Source organism: Carettochelys insculpta, chromosome 3 (genome assembly GCF_033958435.1).
Source record: "Carettochelys insculpta isolate YL-2023 chromosome 3, ASM3395843v1, whole genome shotgun sequence".
In the NCBI taxonomy this organism is placed as follows: Eukaryota; Metazoa; Chordata; order Testudines; family Carettochelyidae; genus Carettochelys; species Carettochelys insculpta.
This window is the reverse complement of record NC_134139.1, coordinates 132,037,745-132,052,223: the sequence shown is the minus strand read 5'-3', so window position 1 is coordinate 132,052,223 and position 14,479 is coordinate 132,037,745. Positions and strand designations below refer to the sequence as shown.

Genomic DNA, 14,479 nt, shown 5'->3' with positions numbered 1-14,479 from the left:
TGCCTGCGCGAGAGTTTTCTGCTGCTAAGCCACAACATACTGAACACTGGCCAAACATATTCTTTCATCCCCAGTCACTTATGCAAAAGGCGCACACTCAGGTTCAGAGCGACAGCAAATCCAGTCAAAGAGGCAATGGCAGGGTGAAGCTGTGGGCAGATCCAAGAGCACGCTGCAAAGGGCTGCAAGAGCTACAAGGACGACCTGCACTTTGTCATGGATGACCTTCACCGGGACTTTACAGACTAATGGCACTGGTAGAAAGGCTTACCTGAGTGACCCTGCCCACTGAACACGCAAGGAAGCTGGAAAGGAATCCTTCCCCAAATTCCAAATGGAGCCGAAGTGGTGTTACTTCCTGTCGTGCCTAGATACGAACAGGTCCACCAGGGGAGTTCCCCAAAGGTTCTGCTGAGCACCTCAAGATAAAGGGACCACTCATAGTAAGATGATAAAGTCCTGCTGCAGCAATGTGTGAGGATATCCTGGGGCTGGCAGATGAGTGCTGATCAAAGGAATAGTGCCTAAAACCATACTTCTGGGAGAAAGACTCTTGCCTATGGGGAGCTGAGAACAGCCCTGACAAATTCTGTGTGTTCAACCAAGTTTAATGTAGCCTTTTTCACATTTACTAACAGGCCCAGGTCACAGCAGGTGAACATAACAAGTCAAGACTCCTCAAGAACTACTCTGGACACCCACCCTTGATTATCCAACTGTCAAGATATGGAAACAGATGGACCCTGGAACATCTGACTAAGTGATACCAATATCATGCATTTTGTAAACAACCTCAGGGTCAGTGAAAGACCAAAGGGTAGTGCCATGAACTGGAAACTGCACCTTCCCACTACAAAATGGAGGAAGTGCTTGTAGCTTAGCAACTTGAAATGTGGAAGTAATATTTTAAGTCAAGAGAAGGAGAACCAATCTTCCAGATGCAGGGTGGATATGATGCATGCCGCAGGTCACAGACACCACGAAAAATTCCAACTTTAGAGAGACTTGCTAAGGCAGCACAGTTCCTAGATGGGTCTGAGGTCTCCTTTCTCTTTTGGGATAAAGAAGTACCAGGCACAGAATCCCTTCCCTTTCATGTCTCAAGAAACCTCTTACATAGCTCCCACATGCAGGAGGTTCACAATTTCCCAACTAAAGGAATTGTTCATGAGAAAAGTCTCTGAAAAGGTGATGGAGAAAAGGGATAGGTCAGGTGACCATCTGATAAAAATCTTCCATCTTATGTATCCTGCAACTAAACCAAGCAGTAAGGGAACAGTTAGTTGAGGAAAAATAGCAACAGATTTGGTCAAACAGCTGAGTCCTCAGTTTCCTGACTGCTATCAAAATGAGTGTTTCATCCCTGCAGAAAGCTCAGTTTGGTTGAATTGCACAGCTGAGCAGGAAATAGAAAGACAGTAACAACTAAATCAGTGACCCATCCCTTCTTTTCACAGATTCAGGGCAAGACTACCAGGACATTGCCATTGGAATACGTCGGGAAGACTTCTGATAATTGTGCCATACGACTACTCAACAAATGGAGGTGTCCTTATTGTCATGCACTTTGTACTGTGCAGCTGCACATCATTCTGCTCTGAACACAGACCTCTTCCATCAATGAAAGGTTTCAGAGAGGTGAGCATCTCTTTGGAGATGCCAGAAGCCTGGAGCCAGGGGCTATGCCTCATCATGCGTATGGATGTCACTAGCCTGGCTGCCAAGTCTGCCACGGCCCATTCCATCTGAAGTGCACAGTGGACCTCCAAGATGCCTTTTTACACCAAAGCAATGAACTCCTAGCTCTGTGGGAGTGTGTCTGACTTTTTTAGCAAAGTTTCATAAAGTGAAGTTATAGCAACTCAGAAGGACCAGGTGGTTCAACACCCAAAACTGGACATTCACAATGGAATAAATTTTACTTCCAAAACAGACTCATTTGCCCCCCCTTATTTCATGGAGTGTCACTGGTGTGTATCCTTGCTTCCGTTTCTCAATGGAGAACACTAGTGAGCTGGTAGAAATATTGGTAAGTAAATAGTCAAAGCTTTTGGCTGGCAAGAAGTATTTCTTCTTGCACCACTCTGAGGTAAGAGGATGGAGGAGCATGTCTGCATATGCCCTTGACAATTTTTAAGAATCCCTCATGCACATGAGCGGATGTTGACAAGAAATTAAAGACCATGTCCTTTTGCTCAGCAATCAATTCCACTGGCAGCCCCAAGTTATCTACCACATTAGAGCAAGGCCTGGAGTCCACACAGACAGCAGCTGGGATGCTGCTAGAGGGCCATATGACCATCTCACTGGGGCTGCGTCTACACTACTTCTCCCTTTCTGAAGGGGCATGTAAATGCAGCAGTTCAAAAATGCTAATGAGGCACTGATATGAATATTCAGCACCTCATTAGCATAATGTCAGCCACTCACCCCATCAAAAGTACTGCTTTCGAAATGCAAAATAGCCATATAGATGGGGTTCCTTCAAAAGGATGCTCTATTTTTGAAAGCACTCTTCTTCCCAATTTGTTTCAGGAAGAAGAGTGCTTTTGAAAATGGGGCTTCCTTTTGAAGGATCCCCATCTATATGGCTATTTTACATTTCGAAAGCAACACTTTTGACCTGGCGAGTGGTTGTCACTATGCAAATGAGCTGCTGAATATTTACATTGGCACCTCTATCATTTTTTAACTGCTGCATTTACATGCACCTTTGGAAAGGGAGGGGTAGTGTAGATGCAGCCTGAGTGATGAGGAGGAGTATTAAACTGGTGGAAGGGTGGCTTGGTTATTCTCCCCTGCAGGTGACTAGGGCTTAAATGTCGGGGTAGCCTCCTGAGCCTCGGTTACTGGGTGTATCTGCAGCACTGATCCCTGCATCAACCGTGCCAGTGGTCACTGGTCTGTGGTGCTGGACAATGCCTGAGCCAACGAGCGCAATACCACAATTGGACACTCCTACCCACCCACCCCCATGTCCCAGACTGTCAATGAAGTGTGATCTCAGCAATAATATTGGGGTCCGACATTACACAGGTGGAAAGCACACCATAATAGAGAGATCTGCAGCACTCTACAGCTTCCTGGGGAGCCCCATCAACTGACTTGCCCTCTTGGGTTGCCTTAGTTGAGGCCTGCAATACCTGTTCTGCTGATGAAACTTGGATCTCTACCCACTCTTTTGGTGCCTCGGACCCGGAAGGCAGTGTCAACAGGATGATGGGGGCTGTACAGCTCGCTGGAGTCAGAGGAGGACTTTTAGCTAGGCTAATAGTTCCAGCCACAGATGGTAAGCTGCAGGGTTCCAGTGTGGGTGGGTGACTCAGGGCAAGCTCATTGCTCACATCCAAATTCTTCACTGGCGCCAGGAAGATGTGTTTAACTCTCTCCTATGGTACTAAATGTCAATCGGTGCCAGGTGGACCCTGCTGCCTTTGATTTAACTTCTCAGTGAAGGTGAAGTGCTGGGCAACTCATGTTCAACTGGCTCAGATGCCAAGTAGAGGGTGGATCTGCTAAGGAGAGAGTCCTGAGACAGAGATCCCTCTCCTTTTGGGTGTGAGGACAAAATTTCTTACAAATCCAAACACCTCTATACCATGCACAAGCACTTGAGTCAGTTGAGGGTAGAATCACTAACAGGCATAGGCCTGTTAAGGAAGTGCCCTACTCAAATTTAGAGATTGGGGCATGCCCTGTTGTGGGATAAATCCCTAACAGGACCCAACTAACTTCAGTACTTAACAGATTTTTAAATAATAGATGAAACTATATAGAAGTCCAAGATAAGGGAACCTGCAAATCCCTGAAGTGCAAGAAAAAGCACTCCAATTGACCACTATGGTCAGAAAGAAGGAACTGAAAGGGTGTGGGGTTCGCAGTGCCTTACATACCGACAAAGGCCTGCTGCACTTCAGGGGATGACGCAGCCAGCCCTATGGATACTGCTAAAGCAAGTTTTTCTGATGACCAAGCACGTGGGCAAAATGCACAGCTACACTAGAACTGACCCAAGCAAGTAGTCAAAGAAGAATTTGGCCTTTAAATTCAAAATAGCAAATGACTTGAAGTAATGAAATTCCATGTTTCTACCATGTGAACATGAAACTATCTTAAATGTTTTTGCCTGTTATTACAATGTCATAGACCTCCTACTTATCTTTAAAAAGACAGCTTCTTTGCATAGACATCAGCAAAATATCCTTAATAAAAGAACAATTCAGCATAACTGCAACTAACTACAGTGGAAAGCACAACATGTATCAAATCATATTATTCAATGTTATCCCCCTCTAGGCATTAATATGCTTCCAGGCCAGGAAGCCATTTCTGTGATTCTCTAAAGGTTACAGCTGTCTACCACAGGCTAAGACATCATGCTAACAGAGCCATCTGTTTATAATACAAAATGCCAGCGTAAGCCAGCTTCACAAAAACATGTTACATCTTCCTGCCTAGTGATTTACAAACAAACCTGTACTAGTTCAAACCCATTCATGTTAAGCAAGGTTCAAGGGATTCTGAAGGTATTCTTAATTGTTCACTGTTTGGAAAAGACAAGAAAAGGATCCTTTTCTGCAAGGCTTTCTGATAAACTGTGTTCTAAGCTATAGCATACCATTTTGCCAATTACATAAGACAAAAGGATTCTGAAACTATTTTAAAGATCAAATAAATATCAGAAAAAGTCAAATGACAAAAGGACAACACCACCCCATGATAGCTGATATTCCAATATCACTACACGTATATTCTATAATATAAACATTAAGCAGCACGTACAAATTCAAAAAAATCCCACTACATGGTCGTTCCCCCACCCCGGTCCTGACAGACACCAGACAGAGGATAACGAAACAACAAATCACATATAGCAGAAGTTACTTGTCACTTGATTCACTACTTAAAAGTGCTTGAGTAACAGGTGATGAGAGCCTGTAAAGTAAAGAATACTCTCAAAGCCAGTCAGTCAACCATGTATAAAGAGGAACTTGTCCTCCAAAGCAGTCTGGAATAAAATTCCGTAGCAAGATCCCTAAATTCTGCACTCTTGAGAAGCAAAAGACAAAAATACTGCAGTTCTATTTAAAAATAAAACCCTTCAATGAAAAAAAACCCTGAAATAATTACAAAAATGAGCAATGGAATGAGTACAGTAGCTATGTAATTTTTTTGTAGTCACCACATGTAGTCAGGTTTGCAAGGTATTTATGTGCCAGAGAAAGATATTTACATATGTCCTTTTATGCTTTGACACCCATTACAGAAAATATGGTCCCATGTTGATGACAAGCTCTGCTCAATAACAGTCCCCATTAGACTCTGACAAAGGCTCACATCCCACTGTATGATCTAACTTATTTTTTCCTCTTCTGATAACTACTATTGATACTGGGACATTTCCACCTTGCTGAATAAACCTTGTCAACTCTGGCCCTCTCTTTTACTGGGACCCCACTCTTGAAATACCCCTCTGAACTGCCCCCCTACTCAAACATCTGATGAAGCGGGTCTTTGCCCACAAAAGCTTATGCTCCAAAATATCTGTTAGTCTATAAGGTGCCACAAGACTTCTTGTTGTTCTCCTGTCTTTTGGGGCAATTATAATAAAAAGAGGGCTAACCATTGGAAGAAATGCATTGGCTAGCCCTGAGCACTTCCTACAGTTCTGAAATATTTCTGTGCATTCAAGTCTCCTGTGGTGTCCCAGAACCTTAAATCATTCACTTGCTCACGTGGGTGCTTCAAGGCATAAGAGACGAGTCCATTACGATTGTCAGAATGGGTGAAGATAAGAGGACAGTCATCCCCAAGCAGATTCATCCAAGGCCTACCTATCATTAAAGTTTAGAGATGACATCTGATTGATTGATGAAGCAGCTGTGCATAGAATTGTGCACAGCAGAGTAGGCATATTATAACCATCTGTGTAGACAGCTCAAATTCATTTGAGCGGAAAGCATGATGTATGTGCAAGCTACCATGTGCCCCAAGAGAGAAAGGCATATCTTGGCCAAAAATCAAACAGTTGGAAGCCACAAAAGTGATCAGTTCTTGCACCGTGTGGAACCTGTCCCACGGGAGATAAGCTCAGACAGATGGTGTGTTTATGTGAGCTCCTATTAACTCCAGGCAACGTGTTGGACAAAAACCTACTTTTTTCAACACTGATGCAACTCCCAGGGTGGAGAGCAGCAGAATCAGCGGCAACATTAATTCCAAGGCCTCTACCCAGATTGAAGTGTCATTAGAGGAGGTTTTGGAACTAACTGTTAAGCTAAATTGTCAAGTCTCTGGGACCGGATGGTATTCACCCAAGGGTTCTGAAAGAACTCATGTGTGAAATTGCGGAACTATTAATGGTGGTTTGTAACCTATCCTTTAAATCAGCTTCAGTACCCAATGATTAGAAGACAGCTAATATAAACACCATAAGAACATAAGAATGGCCCTACTGGGTCAGACCAAAGGTCCATCCAGCCCAGTATCCCGTCTGCCGACAGTGGCCAATGCCAGGTGCCCCAGAGAAGGAGAACAGAAGACAATGATCAAGTGATTTATCTCCCGCCATCCATCTCCTGCCCTTGTTCTGAAGGCTAGGGCACCATACTTTACCCCTGGCTAATAGCCATTTATGGACCTAACCTGCAAAAATTTATCGAGCTCTTTTTTAAACCCTAATAGAGTCCTGGCCTTCACAGCCTCCTCCGGCAAGGAGTTCCACAGGTTGACTGTGTGCTGTGTGAAGAAAAATTTCCTCCTATTAGTTTTGAACCTACTACCCATCAATTTCATTTGGTGTCCCCTAGTTCTTGTATTATGGGAAAAGGTAAATAATTTGTCTATGTTCACTTTCTCCACACCATTCATGATTTTATATACCTCTATCATATCGCCCCTCAATCGCCTCTTTTCCAGACTGAAAAGTCCCAGTCTCTCTAGCTTCTCCCCATATGGGACCCGTTCCAAACCCCTAATCATCTTAGTCGCCCTTTTCTGAACCTTTTCTAATGCCAATATATCTTTTTTGAGGTGAGGAGACCACATCTGCACGCAGTACTCAAGATGTGGGCGTACCATAGTTTTATATAGGGGCAGTATGATATCTTTTGTTTTATCATCTATCCCTTTTTTAATAATTCCTAACATCCTATTTGCTTTACTAACTGCCGCTGCACACTGCGTGGATGTCTTCAGAGAACTATCCACTATAACTCCAAGATCCCTTTCCTGATCTGTCATAGCTAAATTTGACCCCATCATGTTGTACGTGTAATTTGGGTTATTTTTTCCAATGTGCATTACCTTACACTTACCCACATTAAATTTCATTTGCCATTTTTCTGCCCAATCACTCAGTTTGCTGAGATCTTTTTGTAGTTCTTCACAATCCCTTTTGGTTTTGACTGTCCTGAACAACTTGGTGTCATCTGCAAACTTTGCCACCTCACTGCTTACCTCATTTTCTAGATCATTGATGAACAAGTTGAACAGGATCGGTCCCAGGACTGACCGCTGGGGAACACCACTAGTTACCCCCCTCCATGGTGAAAATTTACCATTTATTCCCACCCTTTGTTTTCTGTCTTTTAACCAATTCCCGATCCATGAAAGGATCTTTCCTCCTATCCCATGACCGCCTAATTTACATAAAAGCCTTTGTTGTGGGACCGTGTCAAAGGCTTTCTGGAAATCTAGGTATATTATGTCCACTGGGTGCCCCTTGTCCGCATGTTTATTAACCCCTTCAAAGAATTCTAATAGATTAGTTAGACACGACTTCCCTCTGCAGAAACCATGCTGACTTTTGCCCAACAATTCGTGCTCTTCTACGTGCCTTGCAATTTTATTCTTTACTATTGTTTCTACTAATTTGCCTGGTACTGATGTTAGACTTATCGGTGTATAACTGCCAGGGTCTCCTCTACAGCCTTTTTTAAATATTGGCGTTATATTGGCCGTCTTCCAGTCATTGGGTACCAAAGCGGATTTAAAGGATAGGTTACAAACCACTGTTAATAACTCCGCAATTTCACATTTGAGTTCTTTCAGAACCCTTGGGTGAATACCGTCTGGTCCTGGAGACTTGTTACTATTCAGCTGATCAATTAATTCCAAAACCTCCTCTAATGTCACTTCAATCTGGGAGAGTTCCTCAGATTTGTCACCTAAAAAGGCTGGCTCAGATTTAGGAACCTCTGTAACATCCTCAGCCGTGAAGACTGAAGCAAAGAAATCATTTAATCGCTCCGCAATAGCACTGTCTTCCTTGATCGGTCCTTTTATATCTTTATCGTCCAAGGGCCCCACTGCTTCTTTAGCGGGCTTCCTGCTTGTAATGTATTTAAAAAACATTTTACTATCGTTTTTTGAATTTTTGGCTAGCTGTTCCTCAAAATCTTTTTTGGCTCTTCTTACTACATTATGACACTTAATTTGGGAGTGTTTATGAGACCCTAGCAATTATTGACCGGTAAGCCTAACATCAGTACTGGGCAAATTAGTAGAAACAATAGTAAAGAATAAAATTGTCAGACACGTAAAAACATGATTTGTTGAGGAAAAGCCAACATGATTTCTGTAAAGGGAAGTCATGTCTTACTAATCTATTAGAGTTCTTTGAAGGGGTTAACAAGCATGCAGACAGGGGGGATCCTGTAGACATAATATACTTAGATTTCCAGAAAGCCTTTGACAAGGTCCCTCACCAAAGGCTCTTATATAAATTAGGTGGTCATGGGAAAGGAGGAAAGATCCCTTCATAGATTGGGACCTGGTTAAATGACAGGAAACAAAGGGTAGGAATAAATGGTACATTTTCACAATGGAAGGGGGCAACTAGTGGCATCCCCCAAGGGTCAGTCCTGGGACCAATCTTGTTCAACGTATTCGTCAATGATCTAGAGAAAGGGGTAAGCAGTGAGGTGGCAAAGTTTGCAGATGACACCAAGCTGTTCAGGATAGTCAAAACCAAAGCAGACTGTGAAGAACTTCAAAAGGCTGGAGACAGATGGCAGGAGACAAATCACTTGATCATTGTCTTTGGTTCACCTCCTCTGGGGCACCTGGCACTGGCCACTGTCGGCAGACAGGATACTGGGCTGGATGGACCTTTGGTGTGACCCAGTATGGCCGTTTTTATGTAAAAAGATCTCAGCAAACTGAGTGATTGAGCAGCAAAGTGGCAAATGAAATTTCAAGTGTAAGGTAATGCACATTGGGAAAAATAACCCCAATTATATATACAATAAGATGGGGGCAAATTGAGCTACAACAGATCAGGAATGGGATCTTGGAATTTATAGTGGACAGATCTCTGAAAACATCCATGCAGGGTGCAGCAGCAGTCAGTAAAGCAAATAGGATGTTTGGAATAATTAAAAAAGGGATAGAAAATAAGACGAAGAATATCTTACTTCCCCTATATAAAACTATGGTACGCCCACATCTTGTGTACTGTGTGCAGATGTGGTCTCCTCACCTCAAAAAATATATATTAGTGTTAGAAAAGGTTCAGAAAAGGGCAACTAGAATGATTAAGGATTTGGAATGGGTCCCATGTGAGGAGAGGCTAGAGAGACTGGGACTTCTCAGTCCAGAAAAGAGGAGACTGAGGGGCAGTATGATAGAGGTATATAAAATCTGAATGGTGTGGAGAAAGTGAATATAGAAAAGTTATTTACTTGTTCCCATAATAATATAAGAACTAGAGGACACCAAGTGAAATTAAGGGGTAGCAGGTTCAAAACTAATAAAAGTAAGTTTTTCTTCACACAGTGCACAGTCAGCCTGTGGATCTCCTTACCAGAGGACGCTGTGAAGGCCGGGACTCTAAGAGTTTAAAAAAGAGCTCGATAAACATTTGGAAGTTAGGTCCATAGATAACTATGGGTAAGGGCAAGGGGTAAGGTATGGTGACTAGCCTTTTGTTAAAGGCAGGAGATGGATGGCAGGAGACAAATTGCTTGATTATTGTCTTCGGTTCACCTCCTCTGGGGCACCTGGCATTGGCTACTGTCGGCAGACAGAATACTGGGCTAGATGGACCTTTGGTCTGACCCAGTATGGCCGTTCTTATGTTCTTCTTTGGATCCTGCTGGTATGAGCCAGTCATCTAGATAGGTAAAAACAAAGATCCTCTCAAGTAAGATTTAAGCTCCCACCACGGACAAAACTTCTGTGAACACTCACAAGGCAGTGTTAAGTTCAAGCAGAAGAACCCTATATTGAAGATGTCGACATTCCACCTTAAACCTCAGAAGCCTTCTGAGAAGAAGATACATAGCAATACTGAATTAGGCATCTTGCATATGAAGGGTCTTAAACCACATGATTGCTACAAGTACAATCATGTGAAATCTTGATCTGGAAATTGAGCAGTTGGGGCATCAGAGATCCAAGATCAGTCTCCATCCTCCATTATTTTTGGATACTAGGAAGTAGCCTGAAATAGGTCTGAGATAGGATCCATAGCTCCTATCCACAAAAGGAAGTCCACCTTTAGTTGGCAGGTGTCAACGTGTAACTGCTCCAATGTGTGCACCACAGTGGAGAATGTCATGCAGGCGTTACTGTAAAATCTAATCACAAAGCTGCTCTGGATAACATCTAGAACCCATTTGTCTGTTACAGCTTTCCATGCTGGCAGAAAAGGGGTAGTCAGTAGCAATACTGAGGTACAGAATGGCTGACGGGTCTCTCAGGACACCCAGATATTATTGGCACAACACTTGGGCATGTTGGGTGGATGACAAGGCATCAGTGTTCCCTGTTAGCTGAGCACTTGGGCAGCTGCCCAGAAAAGATTCAGGTGCTGCCTTGATGGTTAGCAGAATGTCCACAATGGGCAGTGTATGTTTCTATGGGTGGTGCACATGCTCACATACCTTGACACAAACAAAGTTTATTCTATGCAAAGGATGGAAAAAATTAGAGCGCGCACTGCTGGGGCAGTCAATGTAGGCAGTTGGGATGTTAAAATTTAACTGCTTAACCAGTAGCGCCTCACTCACCCTAAACAGATGAGGCTTACCCATTACAGCTAAATGGTAGGGGCCAAATCAGCTCCCTGCCTGCCACAGGTGAGGGGCTCCTCCAACTCCACAGATCCGCTGCATGTGTGGTAACGCTCCAGCGCAGGCAGAGTAGCCCCTGTCCATGATGGCCCCAGGGTGGTAGGTTGCTCCTGCCTTCACCCACAATGCATTAGGGTCTAGGGCTGCTCCAGCAGGGCTGGTGTGCCCTGCTTGTGTTACACTCTGGGCCACTGAGGTCGAGGCAAGGATGTTCCATGTGGGCCAGGGCAGCCCCAGGTCCCCAGCACACCACAGGTGGGGAGGAGATTAAGGGGTGATTTAATAATGGTAACAAAAATGAGGAATAAAGAAGTTTGATCTTCAGTAAGACCAAGAGTAACAAGAGCTTATTGCTGGATGCTGAAGTTTGAAAAGTGAAAATAAAGGTGTATCTTTTTAATTGTGTTAGTAATTAACCATTAGAACAATGTGCCTGGGCTGTGGTGAAACCGTCACCATGGGAAGCTTTCAGAACAAGATAGTTTTAAAAAACACACCAATTTGGAAAAATCTCTTAGTCTGTTTGTGCAGCAAGTCAAGCTACATTACCACAATCTTCCATTCTGGATTTATAATCAATATTTTTAACATAGAAAAAGAAAGCTCCAGTCTAATAATGGAGATTTAAGGAATATGAAAAATAAGAAAAAAGTACATGTCAACTTAATTTTAATTACTACAGGATTAATTACACACACGTGTTCCAACTGATAATCAATAGAGCCAAAGCTTATTCATGAAATTAGGAGACAGTGGTAACAACAAGGAGTTTAAGCATATAAATACAAAAATATGGAAAATGATGCATTACTGGTGAAAAGACTGCCCAAAATGCATACCTGATAAAAGTCTCTCTTTTAAATTAATATGGCAATAATCATATCTGCTAACAAAAAGTATGTACACTGCACAGCACTATTCATGAAGCCACATATGAAAATTCAGTTATTAAAAAGTCTAGAATTTCTCAAGAGGCAAATGGACTTCAGTGATATCTGAAGCTTATTTAAATGTTCGTTATCAGCAGAAATATGAGATTAGTCAGGAGAATCTTCAATTTTATTAACCCTTTAAAAAGACGATTGACAAGACTGATGAAGTAATACCTTTTTACTGGACCAACTTCCAATAAGAGACATTGCCTCATCCACCATGTCCACCATGCCTGGGCCCAGTACAGCTATGATACCACTGTACAGTTTAAATAGAGTTCTGACAAAATATTTATCTATGATAAAACACTATTATAATATTTCAAACTTCTTTTGCATTTTCCGTCTAAGGACCCGACCCTACTTGACTGCGTATGCACGCACGTGTGTGGCCTTTTTTTGTTTTTGGAGGGGGAAGGGAGTTTTCAGGGAAATGGGATAAGGGAATTTTTTTAAAGTCATACCTAGGTACTACAATCTGTGGCACAACCATTGAAAGGTAAGAAGAATTCATTAAAAGCTGGAATCCGGAAGGAAGGAAGGAAGGAATCTGGTTCTACTAAGGGTTATATGCAAAGAGAGACCATGGGTATACTCAAGTGATCTAATAAAACTGGGATGTGATAGTAAGGGCGTGGGTCTTTCAGAGGGCTGTAAATGGAACCCCAAATTTCAGTGGAAAAAAGGATTTTTTTAGGCTTGTGTTTCAAATATCTCTGAAAGTTTTCTTCATAGTGAATGCATTCCAAACTTTGCTCTCACTTTAAAAGTATACAATATAAATTACACAATGCTCTTTCAACTGCTGAATTTTTTTTAATAAATGAAAGCGTGTTCACATGCCTGTACATAGGCACTATTCATTTGACATAAAACATACCTGTGTTCGCAGAATTTCACTTTTTGACAACTGCATGTCACCGGTCAACTCTTTCACAGTGATTCCTAGTGGTTCCAGACGTTTGCTGAAGTAATTTGTCATTTCAGCTGCCAAAGCCTTCATAGGAGCAACATACACAATCTGCACCAAAAGGACAGTAGCTTGATAAATGAGCAAACTGCACAATGTCATTTGTTTCTGGGCAACCAATACAAGTCACAATGTATTGTGAAATATGATTCTAGGCACTTCGAGTGAAAAATCTTAATAGTGATATATGGAAAGTAGTTATCTTTGTTGGATAAGTATGCCACTATTTAGAAAACAATGGCTTTTGTTTACATAGCCTCATTACTTTGAGAATTGGTTCTGCATCAAAGCTAAATGTATTTTCATAGCTTCTCATGGGTAATCAGATTTTTCAGAACACAAATAGGAATTGGTTTAATAGTAATGAAGTAAATCACCAGCATTTTCTGAGAGACTTGGAGAAGTATAATACCTCTTGAAAACTTCTTGATTTCATATAATGTATATAACTGAATAATGGTTTTATTTTAGGAGATAAAAAAGCTGGATTTGATTCACTGAATGTTTACCTTAAACTCATCCTTTTTGATAACACCTTGCTGTACATGCTGGCGAATTTCATGCAGGACAGTTAACATGGCAATGTTAGTTTTCCCAGCTCCAGTAGGTGCACAGATCAGCATATTCTCATTTGTATTGTAGGCAGTCTCAAAAACTATTGATTGGATTCGGTTTAGCCTTTTCATTCCTTTAAAAACAAGTTGCCCAATCTGAAAGAAAACCAAGTATTACAATGAAAATGTAAGGACAGCAAAATTAAAACGTAAATGTTGGGATCCTCATAGAAAGTAGTCATGAGCCTTTAATCGCAAAACATCTCTCAGGCTGGAAAGTTCAAATTTCTTTAGTTTTCTAAGCAGGATTACTTTAAAAAATTAACATAATGATGAGTAAGTTAGTTTAAAACTTAGTAGTCTAGTTAAAAGTATCACTATTATCAAAAACACATTGAATAAACTTCATTCAGTTAATGCAGGGGTAAGCAAGCTTTTTACACTGGGCCAAACTTTTTGGCCCTGTAATTAGCTGGTGCCGCCCCCCCCCCCCCATTATGGAAGTGATGCACTGTGCTCCCTTGGCAATAGTAGCCACAATGGGGAGGGAGCAAAAGAAGCTGGTGGAGCCTCATTACCTAGCAAATAATTTTGTTCGTCTTTAATATACTACAGGAATGCCTTTATTTTTTTTTTTTTGGCGGGGGGGGATTGCCTATGTAAAAGCTGACAAAGAAATCTAAATGATAAGACTGGAGTTTAACTGAGGTCTTTGGGAAGTGAGTGGTTTGCTGAGAATAGGGGTTGCTGTTTGAAGAAACAAGTAGTCCTGTGGCACCTTACAGACTAACATATATTTTGGAGCATAAGCTTTCATGGGCAAAGACCCACTTTGTCAGCTGCATATTGGAAGAACCTGCCTTACCACCTTGTCCAGGGGAAATAGAGATTTCTTATTTTTTCCTGAGTGTATTCATTTAATAATGTAGCTATTAACTGGTTTCATCC

At 42.0% G+C, this 14,479-nt stretch overlaps 1 protein-coding gene across 4 annotated transcripts in view; it reads right to left on the bottom strand.

Annotated features, from left to right (window-relative positions):
• ASCC3 (activating signal cointegrator 1 complex subunit 3) overlaps positions 1-14,479 on the bottom strand; it is a 501,864-nt gene that overhangs the window by 389,515 nt on the left and 97,870 nt on the right. For all 4 annotated transcript variants that reach the window (XM_074990822.1, XM_074990825.1, XM_074990823.1 and 1 more), the window contains 2 exons: positions 13,487-13,687; positions 12,888-13,028 (listed from right to left, as the gene is read on the bottom strand). In XM_074990822.1, the coding sequence (XP_074846923.1) occupies positions 12,888-13,028; positions 13,487-13,687 (342 nt within the window). The remainder of the gene's footprint in view (positions 1-12,887; positions 13,029-13,486; positions 13,688-14,479) is intronic.